The sequence below is a fragment of the Orbicella faveolata genome, unplaced genomic scaffold (genome assembly GCF_042242905.1).
Source record: "Orbicella faveolata isolate gen_17 unplaced genomic scaffold, um_ofav_v1 contig_14, whole genome shotgun sequence".
Lineage (NCBI taxonomy): Eukaryota > Metazoa > Cnidaria > Anthozoa > Scleractinia > Merulinidae > Orbicella > Orbicella faveolata.
This window is the reverse complement of record NW_028301541.1, coordinates 11,879,147-11,892,500: the sequence shown is the minus strand read 5'-3', so window position 1 is coordinate 11,892,500 and position 13,354 is coordinate 11,879,147. Positions and strand designations below refer to the sequence as shown.

Sequence of the window (13,354 nt, the reverse complement as noted above, 5' to 3'; positions counted from 1 at the left end):
TCTATACCGATTACGCTGACAAACTGCTAACTGAGATTCACTTCCTCAACATTATAGGTTTTATATCTTCGCTGCGTTTAAATCACTCTTTTCATTCCGGGTTTTTACTCTTTTAAATGAACTCACCGATACACACACAACAGACAGTCACGATTAAGCCGGACATGTCTCGAAGGAATAATTGTTCAGTTTGTCTTAATCTTTGTATTACTTGTTTTAAAATGTTGTTTAGTAACAGTCTTGTTGCTCGTTACCGATTTATAAATACTCCGGCTAGGCACGAGAAAGTAATCAAACTCTAACCTGGCTGGCCTGTCTTAGAGCTTCGGTGTTTTCAGTGAAAACAAAAGAGAAAGACAGAAACACCGAAGCTCTAAGACACTTCAGCTTGCGCTGTTAATTTAGCATCATTGTAACTGAGCATTTTCACTTCCAAGAGCGGCTAAATTCACGTGTAGAAAACTTTATATTACGACATGAAAGTACCAACTTTGTTGGGGTGAAAAGGATAAACGTGTATTTTACAAAAAAAATGAGTTATAATTTGCATAACAATATATAACGGGTGTTAAAGCGACCTTTTTGGGGAATTAGCAGATCATTCCAACATTCTCTTATTTAGTTGCTCACTTTTAATTTCCAATGATCTCCTTTCAACTTCTGCTCTTGACAAACTTCATTCAACTCTGATCATTACAACTCCGATGCGTAGGTTTGGCCCGCGCGCTTTTATCTGGATCACACCCGTGCTGTCAATCAGCTGTCTAATCCGTCAAATTCGGAAATCAACGCTGATGTCAGTACATGCGCAGTGCTCTACTAGCATAAATGCGGCTGTGCCGTATGTCACCCTAGGTTTGCACCTTCGCAGAATTTACTTAGTGAAAAATCTTTTCATTCCTGAGTTTCCACTATCAAGCGTAGGGAGTATGATCCAAATAAAACAGCACGTAAAATATATAAATAATCAAGAATAAGTTTAGAGAATAAAATCAAGGAAAGGTGCCAAGGTCTCCAATAAAAGTTGTTGTTGAAAATTCTGTACGACTAAAGTGTTACAAGAAATAGGTTTGCAAACTCCCAGCTTCGTGGGCGGGATTTCCAGTTAGAATTATCCATCTCATTAAGTGAACGTGCTCTTGGTACAAACACACTCTAACGAGGTGCCGCTGCTATTGCAAAGAGTCTTTTCTTTATTTGGGTCGAAGTGTGAACCAGGAGTAAAGTAATTAACCATTGCTATCAAACTCCCTGAAAAGATCAGTAAAAAGAGCAAGGTTTGACTGAAAAATTGGACAGGAGACTAAAAATAAGTGAAGGAGTCTAAAACGACTAATTCCAAAAAGAGCGCTTCCAAATCTAGATTTCAATTTTTATTTCATTTTCTCGATCGACACCTGCGAGTAAACAAACGAGTTGCTGGACAACGCAGCTGAACCGAAGACATGTAGTGTAGTAACGGTGCTCGCAGAAATCGGCTAACAAATTATTTAAGTAGATACTGCATTCAAAATAGTTAAGTCACACGGTACCATTTCCAGTGCAACAACAGCCAAGTAATTTACACATATTTCGCTAAAGAACTAGTTCCTAGGAAACGCAGCACCTGCGTATACAACAACAACAATAAGAGAAGACAACATTTGATCAGCTAGACAAGGAGCAAGTCCGTAATGTCACTGTATCTCTAACACCTAAAATATTCCAAGATTATATTTCGAATGACCCAACACCTATTTCTTTAAACATCACCATTACCTTTTTACCCATTATTACTCACGAATATATATGGCTGGGAATTTATATCTTGTTTGCATTTTTGTTTTACACGGGTGAAATCAAATTGCGCTTGCGCCTCATTTAAGCGCAGTGTTCCGAACTAAACTTTAGTTCAGGCCATTTTGTTATCATGGCCATCCTTCTCATTATTCTTTGTCTGCAGGGATTTTTCACAAAAAGTAAGTATAGAGTTCATCATAATTCCTCTGTTACAATACAGATTTCATCGCCAGTTTCAAAGCTGGACTGATTTTCTCGCGGTGAAGAAAATTCACCACGAGCAACCAATTCACATATGTTATTAGACAGTCTTTTCGGTGTATTTTTTACATGAATATATGGCTTAAAAATATATTTTATAAAAATTATTGCGCTGTATTCTATAAAAAAATTCAATTGCTGTGTTATTTTTTTATAAGTTTTCCACTTGTAAGTGGTACAAGCGTCTGAATAAAATCCTTCAATATCCCGATATATTACAGTGGTTGAACTTGAAATCACCTGCTTGAACTACACATAGGAGATAGACCCAAGATAAACTTGTTAAAGCCAGATTTTCTTTGCAAAGTAAATACGAAACATTTTCTGGTAATCACGCAATGGCATCTCGATCCTCAGGTCCTTCTTATTTCTGGCAAACCAAAACTTTACATGGTGGAATACTTAGTTTTTCTTACATCTGGCCTGTATCTCAAGAACCACCACCATTTTCTCTGCTGGTTAATGATTTCAATCATGATTATAATTTCGAATGGGAACGTGTTAATGGCAACTTTTCGTGCTGCTCTTTCGTTAGTACTTTTGTTATCTAAATCGGGAATTCCTTTTAGATCTAATCACTGTAAGAGAACACGGCAGGTGAAAACGCCTTGGATTTCTATCAAATATCAATAGCGAAAGAATTTTTCCGTGGGTTTTCGTTTAAATTTTGCTTGGATTACTAAATGATCCATGAGTACTGGCTGCGAGACAGAGATTCTCTTCTGCTTGAACGAGCGGGGAATTCAGTTATGCCAGTAATATTGGACGAATGCAAAAAGCCTCCGTCAGTTTAGTAAAGACCAGTAAATGTAAGAATATTTCATTTGTTCAGTTGTCCAAATAAGTTATTGGGGCAATACTGAAAAAATTTACTTCAGTATCATGCAGCACCCATTTATCAATTTATGGATGCCCACAGGAGGTTTTTAAATACGTACGGAGCGTAATTTTAAAATTATAAAATTTAGTCGCTCGGGGTCGCTCGAGGTTTCCGTTGTTTAGTATAAACTGATGAGCCCTTTTCATAAATTACTGAACTGGAGATATATTTAATTGATGAAAAGTTTGCTGATTTTAAAGCACTATCTAACTAAAACAGAAAATGCCAGTTATCTTCCTTCCTACTTGAACAAGAATTGAAGGATTTGGTTCTCACATCAGTCCTCTTCGTTTTCAGTGGAGTTCGATGCGACAGCTAACCTTTATTGTTGCCAGTTTGTCTGTAGCTCGTCACTTTGTTTGTCATTTTGTGAGTCATGAAATAAACAACTAATCGTAAGGAAGCTCCAGCAATTTGTTGTCATTGAAGTGTTTTAAGCTTATGCTTACTGAGAGCGCTTTTTAAGATTCTATTTGTTATCGATTAACTCCAGTCTATTTTTTAAAGGCATATTTGGGTCATCTAACCTCTCATTTGAACATCAAATCCGCCTACGACTTCTGACTGACTACGACAAGCAAGTCCGACCAGTTTTAGGGAATAAAACCGTGGAAGTGTCGTTTTCTATGAAGATCAGCAGACTTGTTAAAGTGGTGAGTATAGTCAAATGGATGAATGGCATGTCTATTGACTAAGGAATAAGCTGTTGTTAACCAGGGCCAGGTTTGAGCTCACTCAGGATTAGCGAGAATTTTTATTCAAGGTTTGTAAGTTTTCGGTGAAGCTTTTTGGTTATACTGTTTGTCCTTCAGTTTTGAATTTAAATAATCTCAAACTAGACCAAATATAGGCAGTGAAGAACCGGCATTTTTATAGAAGAAAAATTAATATTTCGGTTAACTTTTAATCTTGGGTTAGCGTTAACCGGCTTTCAAACAAGTCGGCCAATTAGTACTGATAATCATTGGCTGAGCGTTTGGGTCTGCTAGGCTGAAGAGTTGTATTGCAGGGCAGTTGTCGACGTTTCCCTTAGCCATTTCTTTTCTCCGTGGACTTATGCTCCTGATTTCACTCTGTTTTGTCTTTTGTTTGTATCACAGGATACGAAAGAACAAATAATTATTTTGGATACATGGATAATACAGGTATGCAATAAGTTACATTGCTGCATTACTAATACGTTTTAATCTACAAATCTTGAAGTGGAGACTCGATGGAGACTGATTTGACCATTTAAGCATATCAGCTAGCTGAAATGAAAAGTCATTAACTTCTGGTCACATCATCTAGAAACCAGGAAGTATAACGCAGAGACAGACAACTGCAAACTGTTTTAGTTGCCTGTCAGACCTGTTACACACCAACCTGAAAAAATATATTAGCAAAATTTCGTTGAATTCTCTCATTTTCAATTCGTATGCGCTGCTTCTCTTACAGGAATATTCAGACTGAACGCCGGCTCTAATTAACGTTCAACTAGGTTGAACGGGTTTGAACCGAATTCCGTTATTTCTGAACCCAGGTCATACTTATAGTTCATGAACAAAGGGCTGGCTACTCAGGTTTATATGGTTGTATATAACACTACGTAACTCAAATCGAAATAAGACTTTTCTTATTCAAAGTTGTTTTGGTTTCCACAGACGTGGAGAAATGAATTCCTTGTATGGAACTCGGATGATTATGGAGGAGTATCTCGAGTACAGTTTGTCCCGGACGAAATCTGGGTGCCGGACATTTCTCTTTTCAATAAGTAGGTGTTTGTAGATAAAAGAAATTGTGGCTGATATTTGTATTGAGCCAGTTTGTTAAAGATTTGAATGTTTTTATGGAACAAAATATGTACTTGAAATAAATGTGCACACAATGATGTAAATAATAAAAAAATGCATTTGTAATAAATATGTATGTATATAATGTCACTATCTACTGAATCATTCATTTATGATGTCCAAAATTACGAGAAAACAAACGGGAAGTCTTAAAATTGTATCTCACTTCAGTAAAAAAACAAAAACAAAAAAACATAAAAGAACTAAGAAATAACCGTCCTCCAGTCGCAAACAAAACACCCACAAAAGAAGAGTGGCGAAAGTAGGAGGCAGCGTGGCCGAGTGGTTAGGGCGCCGGACCTGAAATCCGGAGGTCGCGGGTTCAAGTCCCGCTCTGACCACTCAGACGGAGATGTTTCTCGGTAGACCCTAGGTCAACTCCTCGGTCATGCTTGTAAATAGCCAACTGGTCTGCCTCCCTCCAGTTGGGATTTTTAACCATGTTATGTTCATTTGCATTATTTGTTTCATCATTTAACTTAATTGGCCGTGAAAAGCCACATTGGGGGAGTGGTCAAGTAAGATATGTTATTATTATTATTATTATTATTATTATTATTATCATTATATTTGTTGTTGTTGTTGTTGTTGTTGTTGTTGTTATTATTATTATTATTATTATTATTATGATGTCAAAGTAAGTTCACAAACCTGTTGTTGATTTCAGTGGTGATGACAGCGTTACTCTAGCCGGAGGACGAACAAAATTTGTCACTGAGGTGTCCGTGGATAATACCGGAATGAGTGTGTGGAGTGGACCAGCTACATTTAAAGCCAACTGCAAATTAGAAATCGGTAACTGGCCATTTGACAACCAGACCTGTGAAATGGGCTTTGGTTCATACACATACGGAATTGGCAGGATGGACATCAAACTATTTAAAGATACAAGTGGTGAATTTACCAGTGAGTAATTCGAATCATGTAAGGTTGCTTTGAGTAAATCATGATATCTGCTTCTCGTCTCTCAGCGACCCAGACAATTAAACAATCAGTCAATCACGCATTTCATCTTTTCAGGACCTTCTGTGTTTTGAGTTTGTTTGTACAAAGTATAAAGTGGAACCTCCTCTTACGAGACACCCCAGGGACAATGAGAAGAACCCCCGTAAGAGAAGTGTCTCTGTACTAAAAGAAATCTATAAGCATGCAGCTTGCGGCGACAAATGTTTTGTGTCCCTCTGAAGGAGAGTCAACTCTGGTGTACGCAATAGCGGAAAATGACCCAAGTTTTGGTTGAGGAGTGTCATATATAACGTATATCGCTATAAACTTTTTAATAAAAAGGTTTCCAGTTTCTTTTCATTTGTAATACACATTTTACTTTGATACATAGTTATACAATATAGGTCAAAATAGTTTACAAACTAGTAAGTATGACTGTAGAATAATTAAGTATGTCCCCTCAACATGTCCAAGTTATTCGTTTTAACGACAGTAGAGCATTAAACATTTGCGTGTAGGCACTTGAAATATCCACAATCCCGTAATAGCGGGAGCTCTTTCTAAACCTTTATTTGTAGTTTCGGCTGGTTCAACCCCTATTAAACGGCCACCCTCGGGGAAATAGATAGTGGGCGCTTAAAGACGGACTGGCCGTCTAATAAAGGTAAAAACAATAGAAAAGCTCTTATCGGGACTTTGATTACTGGGCGCCTAATAGGGTGGCTGTTTAATAGGTAGCCGCTTAATAGGGGTTCGACTGTAGTTTGGGATGGGGATGTAGTTTCTATCCGTAATAGCAAGGTGTTCATAATAGCAGGGAGTCCACAAGGCCAGAGTTGACTGTAAGGGTATTCAAAGGTAGAGGTTCCCTCGCAGCCACCGTGTGTAAAATCATACGTGTTGTTCATTTGCAGATCGGTTTGTCACAAACGGTGACTGGACGATAGACGAGATCTCCACAAGATTAGAATTAACAGATCACGGTGACTGTTGCCCATTTGATTTCAGCGAGGTGGTTTACACGCTAAAAATGTCACGGAAGCCTTTATACCACTTGTTTTATCTGACCATTCCCAGTATAATGCTTATGTTTCTCGCCCTTCCAAGCTTTTTAATTCCAGTGGAGAGTGGAGAGAGAATTGGCTTTGTCACCACCATGCTGCTTGCTATGACTGTCTTCTTGCTTCTAATTCCGTCTTTCCTCCCTGAAACGTCCGATGGTGTTCCAATCCTTGGAATAAGTTTGCAGGTCACTTTGGTCATCATGGCATTGGTCCTGTTTGCCAATATTTTCGTCCTGAAGGTCTTTTTCATGGAGGGCACTCCCCCAGAGTGGGTGCAAAGCATTTTCAACATGTGCAGGAAAAAGAAAAGCGTTCAACGAATACATGTAGCTAGCTCAGACGTTCAGCCGCCATCCATGAAATCTCGCACGTCCGTGAATGCAATTGAACTGTCCCCATCTACTAGCGTAAGCACGCCCAGGGGTTGGCAAGAGGAAGAACAGCAAGTAACATGGCAAAAAGTGTCCGTCAAACTTGATCATGTGTTTTTTGTGTTGTTCCTTGTCTGTGCTGTGATTTCTTATTGCATAATTTACATTTCAAAGGTATAATGAGCTTTTTCCAAAATGATGAACACAGAAATCTCCTGGGCTGGGTACTTGGGCAAGGTATTGCCGGTTAAGTACTGCTAGCCTCTTTGAGCCCCTAATCATTATGGTCTATTATGCAACCAATTATGGCCAAACATAGATCTCATCTCAGTCACCTTTTTGCAAGTCTAAACGACAGCATCCTTATTCAATAACTTTCCATGACGTTTTGTTAACGGATTTGGTGAATGATTTTTTTTAACACTACTTTTCTTAAATCGTGTTTGAGTTTCTCCGACTCCCAGGTACAATTACACGAGTCCTCTAGTAATAGTTATCAAAACTGCAACGAAAGGTCAAAAGTTGTCCTTACATTTATGAAAATGTGGCAACCGTTGATGATGTTAGGTGGTGAGACTGTTCACAGTTTCTATTTTACAGTGTCAGTTTTTGGAGACTGGATGAGAAGGATGTGGACAGTCAAACAGGTGTCCCAATGAAGAAAGCCATAAACTAAGGGTTTTGGTATTTTTGGTATACAGCTAATTACTCAGAAATTGTAAGTGTTTATCTGTGTTTATAAAGCCTAATGTTAACTCACCATTCAAGACAGTAAAAAACCCACGTGTAAGAACCTAGTGGTTTGAGAACCTGTTGGCAGAAATGTGCCATTTTAATACCTAAAAATATAAGAACCTGTTTAGCCAAGCAAGATCAAGCAGGCTCTGATATGTACGTGAGTTACAGTTAAATTATGATAAACATTCTATCCAAGGAGTGTGACTGAGATTGCGAATTTATATCACGAGAAAATGCATAACACAGTTGTGAATAAATACTGTATATTCAAGGATCAAACCCAAGTTTATTTATTTTTTCTGGTAATCAACAACCATATCTTCTTCATAGAAATTAAGAACCTAATTAAGAACCTACTTAGCCTAAATTGCCAATAGCCAACCCAAAATACAAGACTATTTTGCCAGACTTCAAAAAATGTAGGTTCTTGCACACGGGTTTTTACTGCAATTGAAGTCAAGAGTTCTCTGCAATATCAATGGATCGATTGTATCCCGATGTAAACAGAAAACACCATAAAGCAATGAAATGTGGTATGATGTCTAACAGGTTCTTGCTGCCCAACTTTTCATCCAATCTAATGTCGAGGGTATAAAGCGCGTCATAGTACAATGTAGAGCTAGTGAGGGATCGTTTGATGGTATCCCATATTTAATAGGTAGAAGGATCAAACTCCTGATACACGACCGAGGAGGATAACAAGGGCGTATCCACTGCGGATGTAAGTTATGTTCCGGAATGGAGCCCGTGTTCCTCACCCAAAAGTAGACAACTGGAAGGATCCAAAGGGGATACAAGCTATTTTCTATCCTTGCTTAGGATTTAAATGGAAGCTGCAGTCCCCCCCCCCCCCCCCAAAGTTTCTTTTAAGCTGTTATTATCTCCATAAAAACACATGTCTCCTCTTCCCATTTTTTCGTTCATAAGTCACTAATTATCCCCGCATGACACTCGATCTGAACGTTTTGTGTTTGACCGTGGTTTTTATTCGATTTGTTATATCATAGGTTCTTGTTACGTCGTAGGACTACTAGAGTTTGTAATGCACATGTGCTTGGCGGGACACGTGTATTAAAGAGTTTTGTGTGCTAGCGTGTGTTGCTTATTAGTTATATTCTCATTCGTTTATTCGAACGGTTCCGTTTCCCTGGTTATAACATGATTGTTGTACAAAACATTAATATATAACAATTTAAAAGGTAGTAAACGATTTACACGAGGAAAAATCACTCAACTATTGCCACATGACATCAGAAACATTCTAACAAGACTATTAACCATTCTTGTACTAACGAGTTAGTATGTTGTTCAGTTTTTGAGCACCTTGTAAGTGATCAAATAACAGTCTCTATAGCGTTCCTCATCAGGGTTAGTGTACAACTCACGTCGTTCTCTGTTCACAAGACGCCATTTTCCTGATTTCTCTAGCTTCTCAAACTTAGGGCTGTAACCAAGCTCTACTGGATCGAAGGAGTCCGCACGAATAGAGAAAATAAACAGTCCACCTTCAAAGGGAAAACACAGCTAAATTAGAATGTTAATTCAGTCGAATAAAAACCTTATTTTTTGACCAAGTTAAGACTCGAGAAGACTGTTTCCATCGATTTCAATTTGGTGTAGCGTTCAACTTCTGAGAATTTCCAAGGAAGCAATTGAATGCAGAATACTCCAGGTCATCCCGAGAATGAAATCTTGTTAGATCACATCAAAAGACCGATGTCAGTGAACTCAAAACGTCCATCCTACGAAAGAAAATGCTCTCAGTAATATTGAAAGTTAAAAGTAGTATTTTCTGTATGAGCTGTTTTGTGCCATCTCCCTGACTGGGTCTATGGATTGCCACGTTCTGTTCTCGTTCAAAAGGAACATTCTGCCGCGGCAATATGGAACTGCTCTCAGTTGCTGAATTTCTTTCCTCTTTTGTAGTACACCGTCTCATTTGTTGTGTTCCTAACCTACTTTTCAGGATTTCAGTCCTTGGTTTATTCCTTCCCCCTCCTTTTCAAGGTCTTGGGGAGTGTTTCCCTCCCCTCCCTTACAAGATCTCAGTCGCTGAGTCCATTCCCACCTTCCTTCTTTTTAAAGGTCTAGCTTCTTGAAATCTGAATTAACTTCAAGTTGTTTCCTTAGAGATAAGATCCATAAGATAACTGACGATCTGATTAACTGTGCTCACCCTCAAAATGTCTAACATTTTCTGTGAAATATCCAAGTCATCGATGTTTGTGTAGCCTTGTTTAACCAGCATCTCGCCTATAATGCCAGTACCAGCTCCAGCATCAAGGATTTTGATGTTCTTATTTGCATGAGGGAACACATCTTTCGACTGCATAGCTTTGTTAAAAGCCTCTACACATAAGACATGACCTTTGTAACCATGTTTTTCGGTATCCTACGAAAACAAACATGATACAACATCACTTGGTAAAAGACCATTTTAAGCCTGCGTTACAGGCATAGTAAAACAGAGAACGGGAAGGGAGGCAAAAACGCCCTCTTCTATCCCCAGTCTCGTTCTCCTTCCCCTTCTTCCTCATTTTACGCCTGCGCAGCAGGCTAGTCCATTTTACAAGCTTGTTTAGGGGAAGAAACAAAAAATGCCATGTATTGTTTAACAAGTAAAAAAATTAATTAAGAAGTGTTGTTTTGCAAATTGCAATGAGACAAATCATATTTGATCTTCTAACCGTGAGATTGGGTACTGTGATGACTTGGTGAAGACTAGTGAACAGGTCTGATCTTTGATCTTGGACTGACAAATACTGTATGAACTGTAATAGCCGCGAGCTATAAAGGAGGCGATGTCGCTTCTTACTTAATTTTAATATGTAAACAACATGGTGGGAACTACACGCAAAAGATCGCAAAGCATGATGGTTCACATGCTGATTACGTCACCGGAAGTGCATTTGAAGCACATATCATCACATGAACCATATTTGAAGTCGACAATCGTGTAACCATATCTTGCAAGACAGGTTCAGATAGGCTTAGGACAGACACATGTGTACCCTGTCAAGAGCTTTAATTATACATACCCTCATACCCTCCCTCTTATTTTGGCAGAAAACTGATTACAGGTGTATGTCTACTTGTATTAGCTATATCACAATTTAAAGAAAAGCAATGCAATGCGAATTGCAAAGCAATAGAATAGAAAACAATACGATAGAATACAATCCACTAGTACAATATAGTGCATTGCAATATAGTGCACTACAGCCATACAGCACAAAACACAAGACATTATGCAATACAATACAATACAATGCAATGCACTGCAATACAATACAACACAACACAAGAAAATACAATTCAGTACTGAATACAATATTGACAATACAATACAGTACAATACAACACAGTACAAAACAACAAAATACAATAAAATACAACACAAAATACAATACAATACAACACAAAATACAATACAATATAACGCAACGTAACGCAACGCAACACGACTCAATACAATAAAATACAAAGCAGATTAGTCAGCTCACCAAGAATCCTCGGTGTTTTTGCATCCTCCTCTTTAGAAGATGGAGTAGAGGAACAGGAACTAGGCAAGCTGAGAATGACATTCTGGTCACCTATGATGTAACAGCCCTCTTTACAAATGTAACACTTGAGGAATCAATTCAAATTCTCGCAAAGAAAGCCTTTAAATAAATTGGTTTAATCAGTACGCATAACCTGAACATCAGCGAAGCTGACCTTATTGAACATTTGAGAGTTGCTACAAAAGGTCAGTTGTTCCGGTTCGACTGTGACTTGTAGGACGGAGTCGCCATGGGCTCACCACTAAATCCCCTGATGGCGAATCACGTTGAAGCCCTGATTTTTTTCAGGCTTCTTCTTTCCAATTGCTTAAATTGGAAAATTTACTGCGATGATCATTCATCACTTTCATCTACAACCGCAGTTCGAATATGAATTATTTCATATATACTTCACATCAATGTATTTATGTGTTCCATAGAATAAAATCTCGAACATGCAAACAAATTACCTTCATTCTACAGAAGGTACGTAGACGACACCTTTGTTTTGGTTCGCGAATCCTCGGCTGCTGATTCTTTCCTTACAACTCTCAGTGAAGCTCATCCGGCTATCATGGAAATAGCAACAAATAACCGATTATCCTTCAGGTTGGAATCGAACTTTTCAAGATGGGACACCATCTCGAAACCGAAAAAAGAGGGTGTCTTGAAACCAAAGACCCCTTAAGACCCCTTAAGACACAAAGACCCCCATTTTTTTGGTTAGGGTACTGCTTTTCTCAGTACCCTCGGGAAAAATCATCCCCCCCGGAAAAGTGATTCTTTTTTTCTGAGAGGGGAAGGGGAGGTCATTCTTGTAACTTTTCATGTGTACAATAATCGGAACAGTTTAAATTAAAAGTTTAGGTCTTCTGTTTGTACTCTCTCTTCTTTTTGTCACTCCCCCCCCCCCCCCAAATTGTCGTTTTCTGAGGGGAAGGGGTGGAGTTTTGAAATATGTACCACCCTACGCTCTTTAATCTCCCGTGTAGAGCACGAAGTTGCAAAATTGACAACTGTACTGTACTTTCCCTCGCCCCAGTACTCTCTCCTTTTTCCTAACACCCGCCCTAAAAAATTTGCCTTATTCGGGGGGGTGGGGGGGGGGGGGGCGCGGGCGGCGAGAGAGAGGGAATTTGAAACCAGACTCAAACATTGACTAAATCATATCCCCGGAAGTCGTCGAGCCAAATCCGGATCTTCTTCGGAAATCTCAAGTGGATCCTACGTCGTTTCGTTTCTATCACGTTGTGAAAATTTCTTTGATACACGACTTTCGAAAGGCACATTAATCTCTTGGCTTGGGTTATCAATCAAACGATTTAGTATGGTCAATGTGTGGGATGAGGTCTTTGTTTCCAAGTTTTGGGGTCTTAGGGGATTGGGGTTGACACTGTACGCAAAGACTTAAGCAACCTTTCCACGAAGATAAATAAAGATCTGCAGCCCATTTTCACAAGCAGGAGACTCGCCCAAGACCGTAGAGTGACGGAGAAGAAACCATCTCTAGTAAATCACCAATGCGTTGTTTATGAATTGAAATGTAACTTGTGCGATTCAAGTTATGTCAGATACACACGCCGACACCTGTTTCAAGGATTAATGAGCATAAGTACTCAGCTGTTGGAAAACACCATCGAGAAAGTCACAACCAAGACCAGCCAAATATGCACGAACAATTCAACACCTTAAAGAAGTGCAGAGGGAAACTGGAAAGCTTAATTTACGAGATGTGGCTAATCAAAGAAAAAAGACAAAACTTAAAGGGGTCCTTAAACACACGAGCGGACTCTATTCGGGCAAACGTGTTTAATTAGCTGACATTGTTCTTCACATTTATCTTGACTCCATAACACTCAAGCTAGCTAGTATACATGTATGTGTAGATGTAATATATATCTGAACTGAACTACTGAAATCAACATTTGATAATGGCGACAAG

At 38.8% G+C, this 13,354-nt stretch overlaps 2 protein-coding genes and 1 non-coding gene across 3 annotated transcripts; 2 read left to right on the top strand and 1 right to left on the bottom strand.

Moving 5' to 3' along the window:
• The first annotated feature begins 3,417 nt into the window (after positions 1-3,417).
• Positions 3,418-8,404, top strand: LOC110060152 (neuronal acetylcholine receptor subunit alpha-5-like). Its single transcript, XM_089286648.1, has 5 exons — positions 3,418-3,573; positions 4,021-4,065; positions 4,564-4,673; positions 5,420-5,658; positions 6,612-8,404. Exons 1-5 carry the CDS (start codon positions 3,547-3,549, stop codon positions 7,310-7,312), a joined length of 1,122 nt encoding a protein of 373 aa, XP_089142774.1. The 5' UTR covers positions 3,418-3,546; the 3' UTR covers positions 7,313-8,404.
• On the top strand, positions 5,021-5,093 carry Trnas-uga (transfer RNA serine (anticodon UGA)). The gene has a single exon. It is a non-coding gene; the product is annotated as a tRNA-Ser (tRNA).
• An 880-nt stretch (positions 8,405-9,284) lies between the features above and the next one.
• Positions 9,285-12,055, bottom strand: LOC149114011 (uncharacterized). The gene is made up of 4 exons (XM_089286647.1): positions 11,883-12,055; positions 11,374-11,463; positions 10,047-10,262; positions 9,285-9,375 (listed from the first exon to the last, which is right to left on the bottom strand). The coding sequence occupies exons 1-4, from the start codon at positions 11,886-11,888 to the stop codon at positions 9,328-9,330; spliced, it is 360 nt and encodes a 119-aa protein (XP_089142773.1). The 5' UTR covers positions 11,889-12,055; the 3' UTR covers positions 9,285-9,327.
• Positions 12,056-13,354: the final 1,299 nt, after the last annotated feature.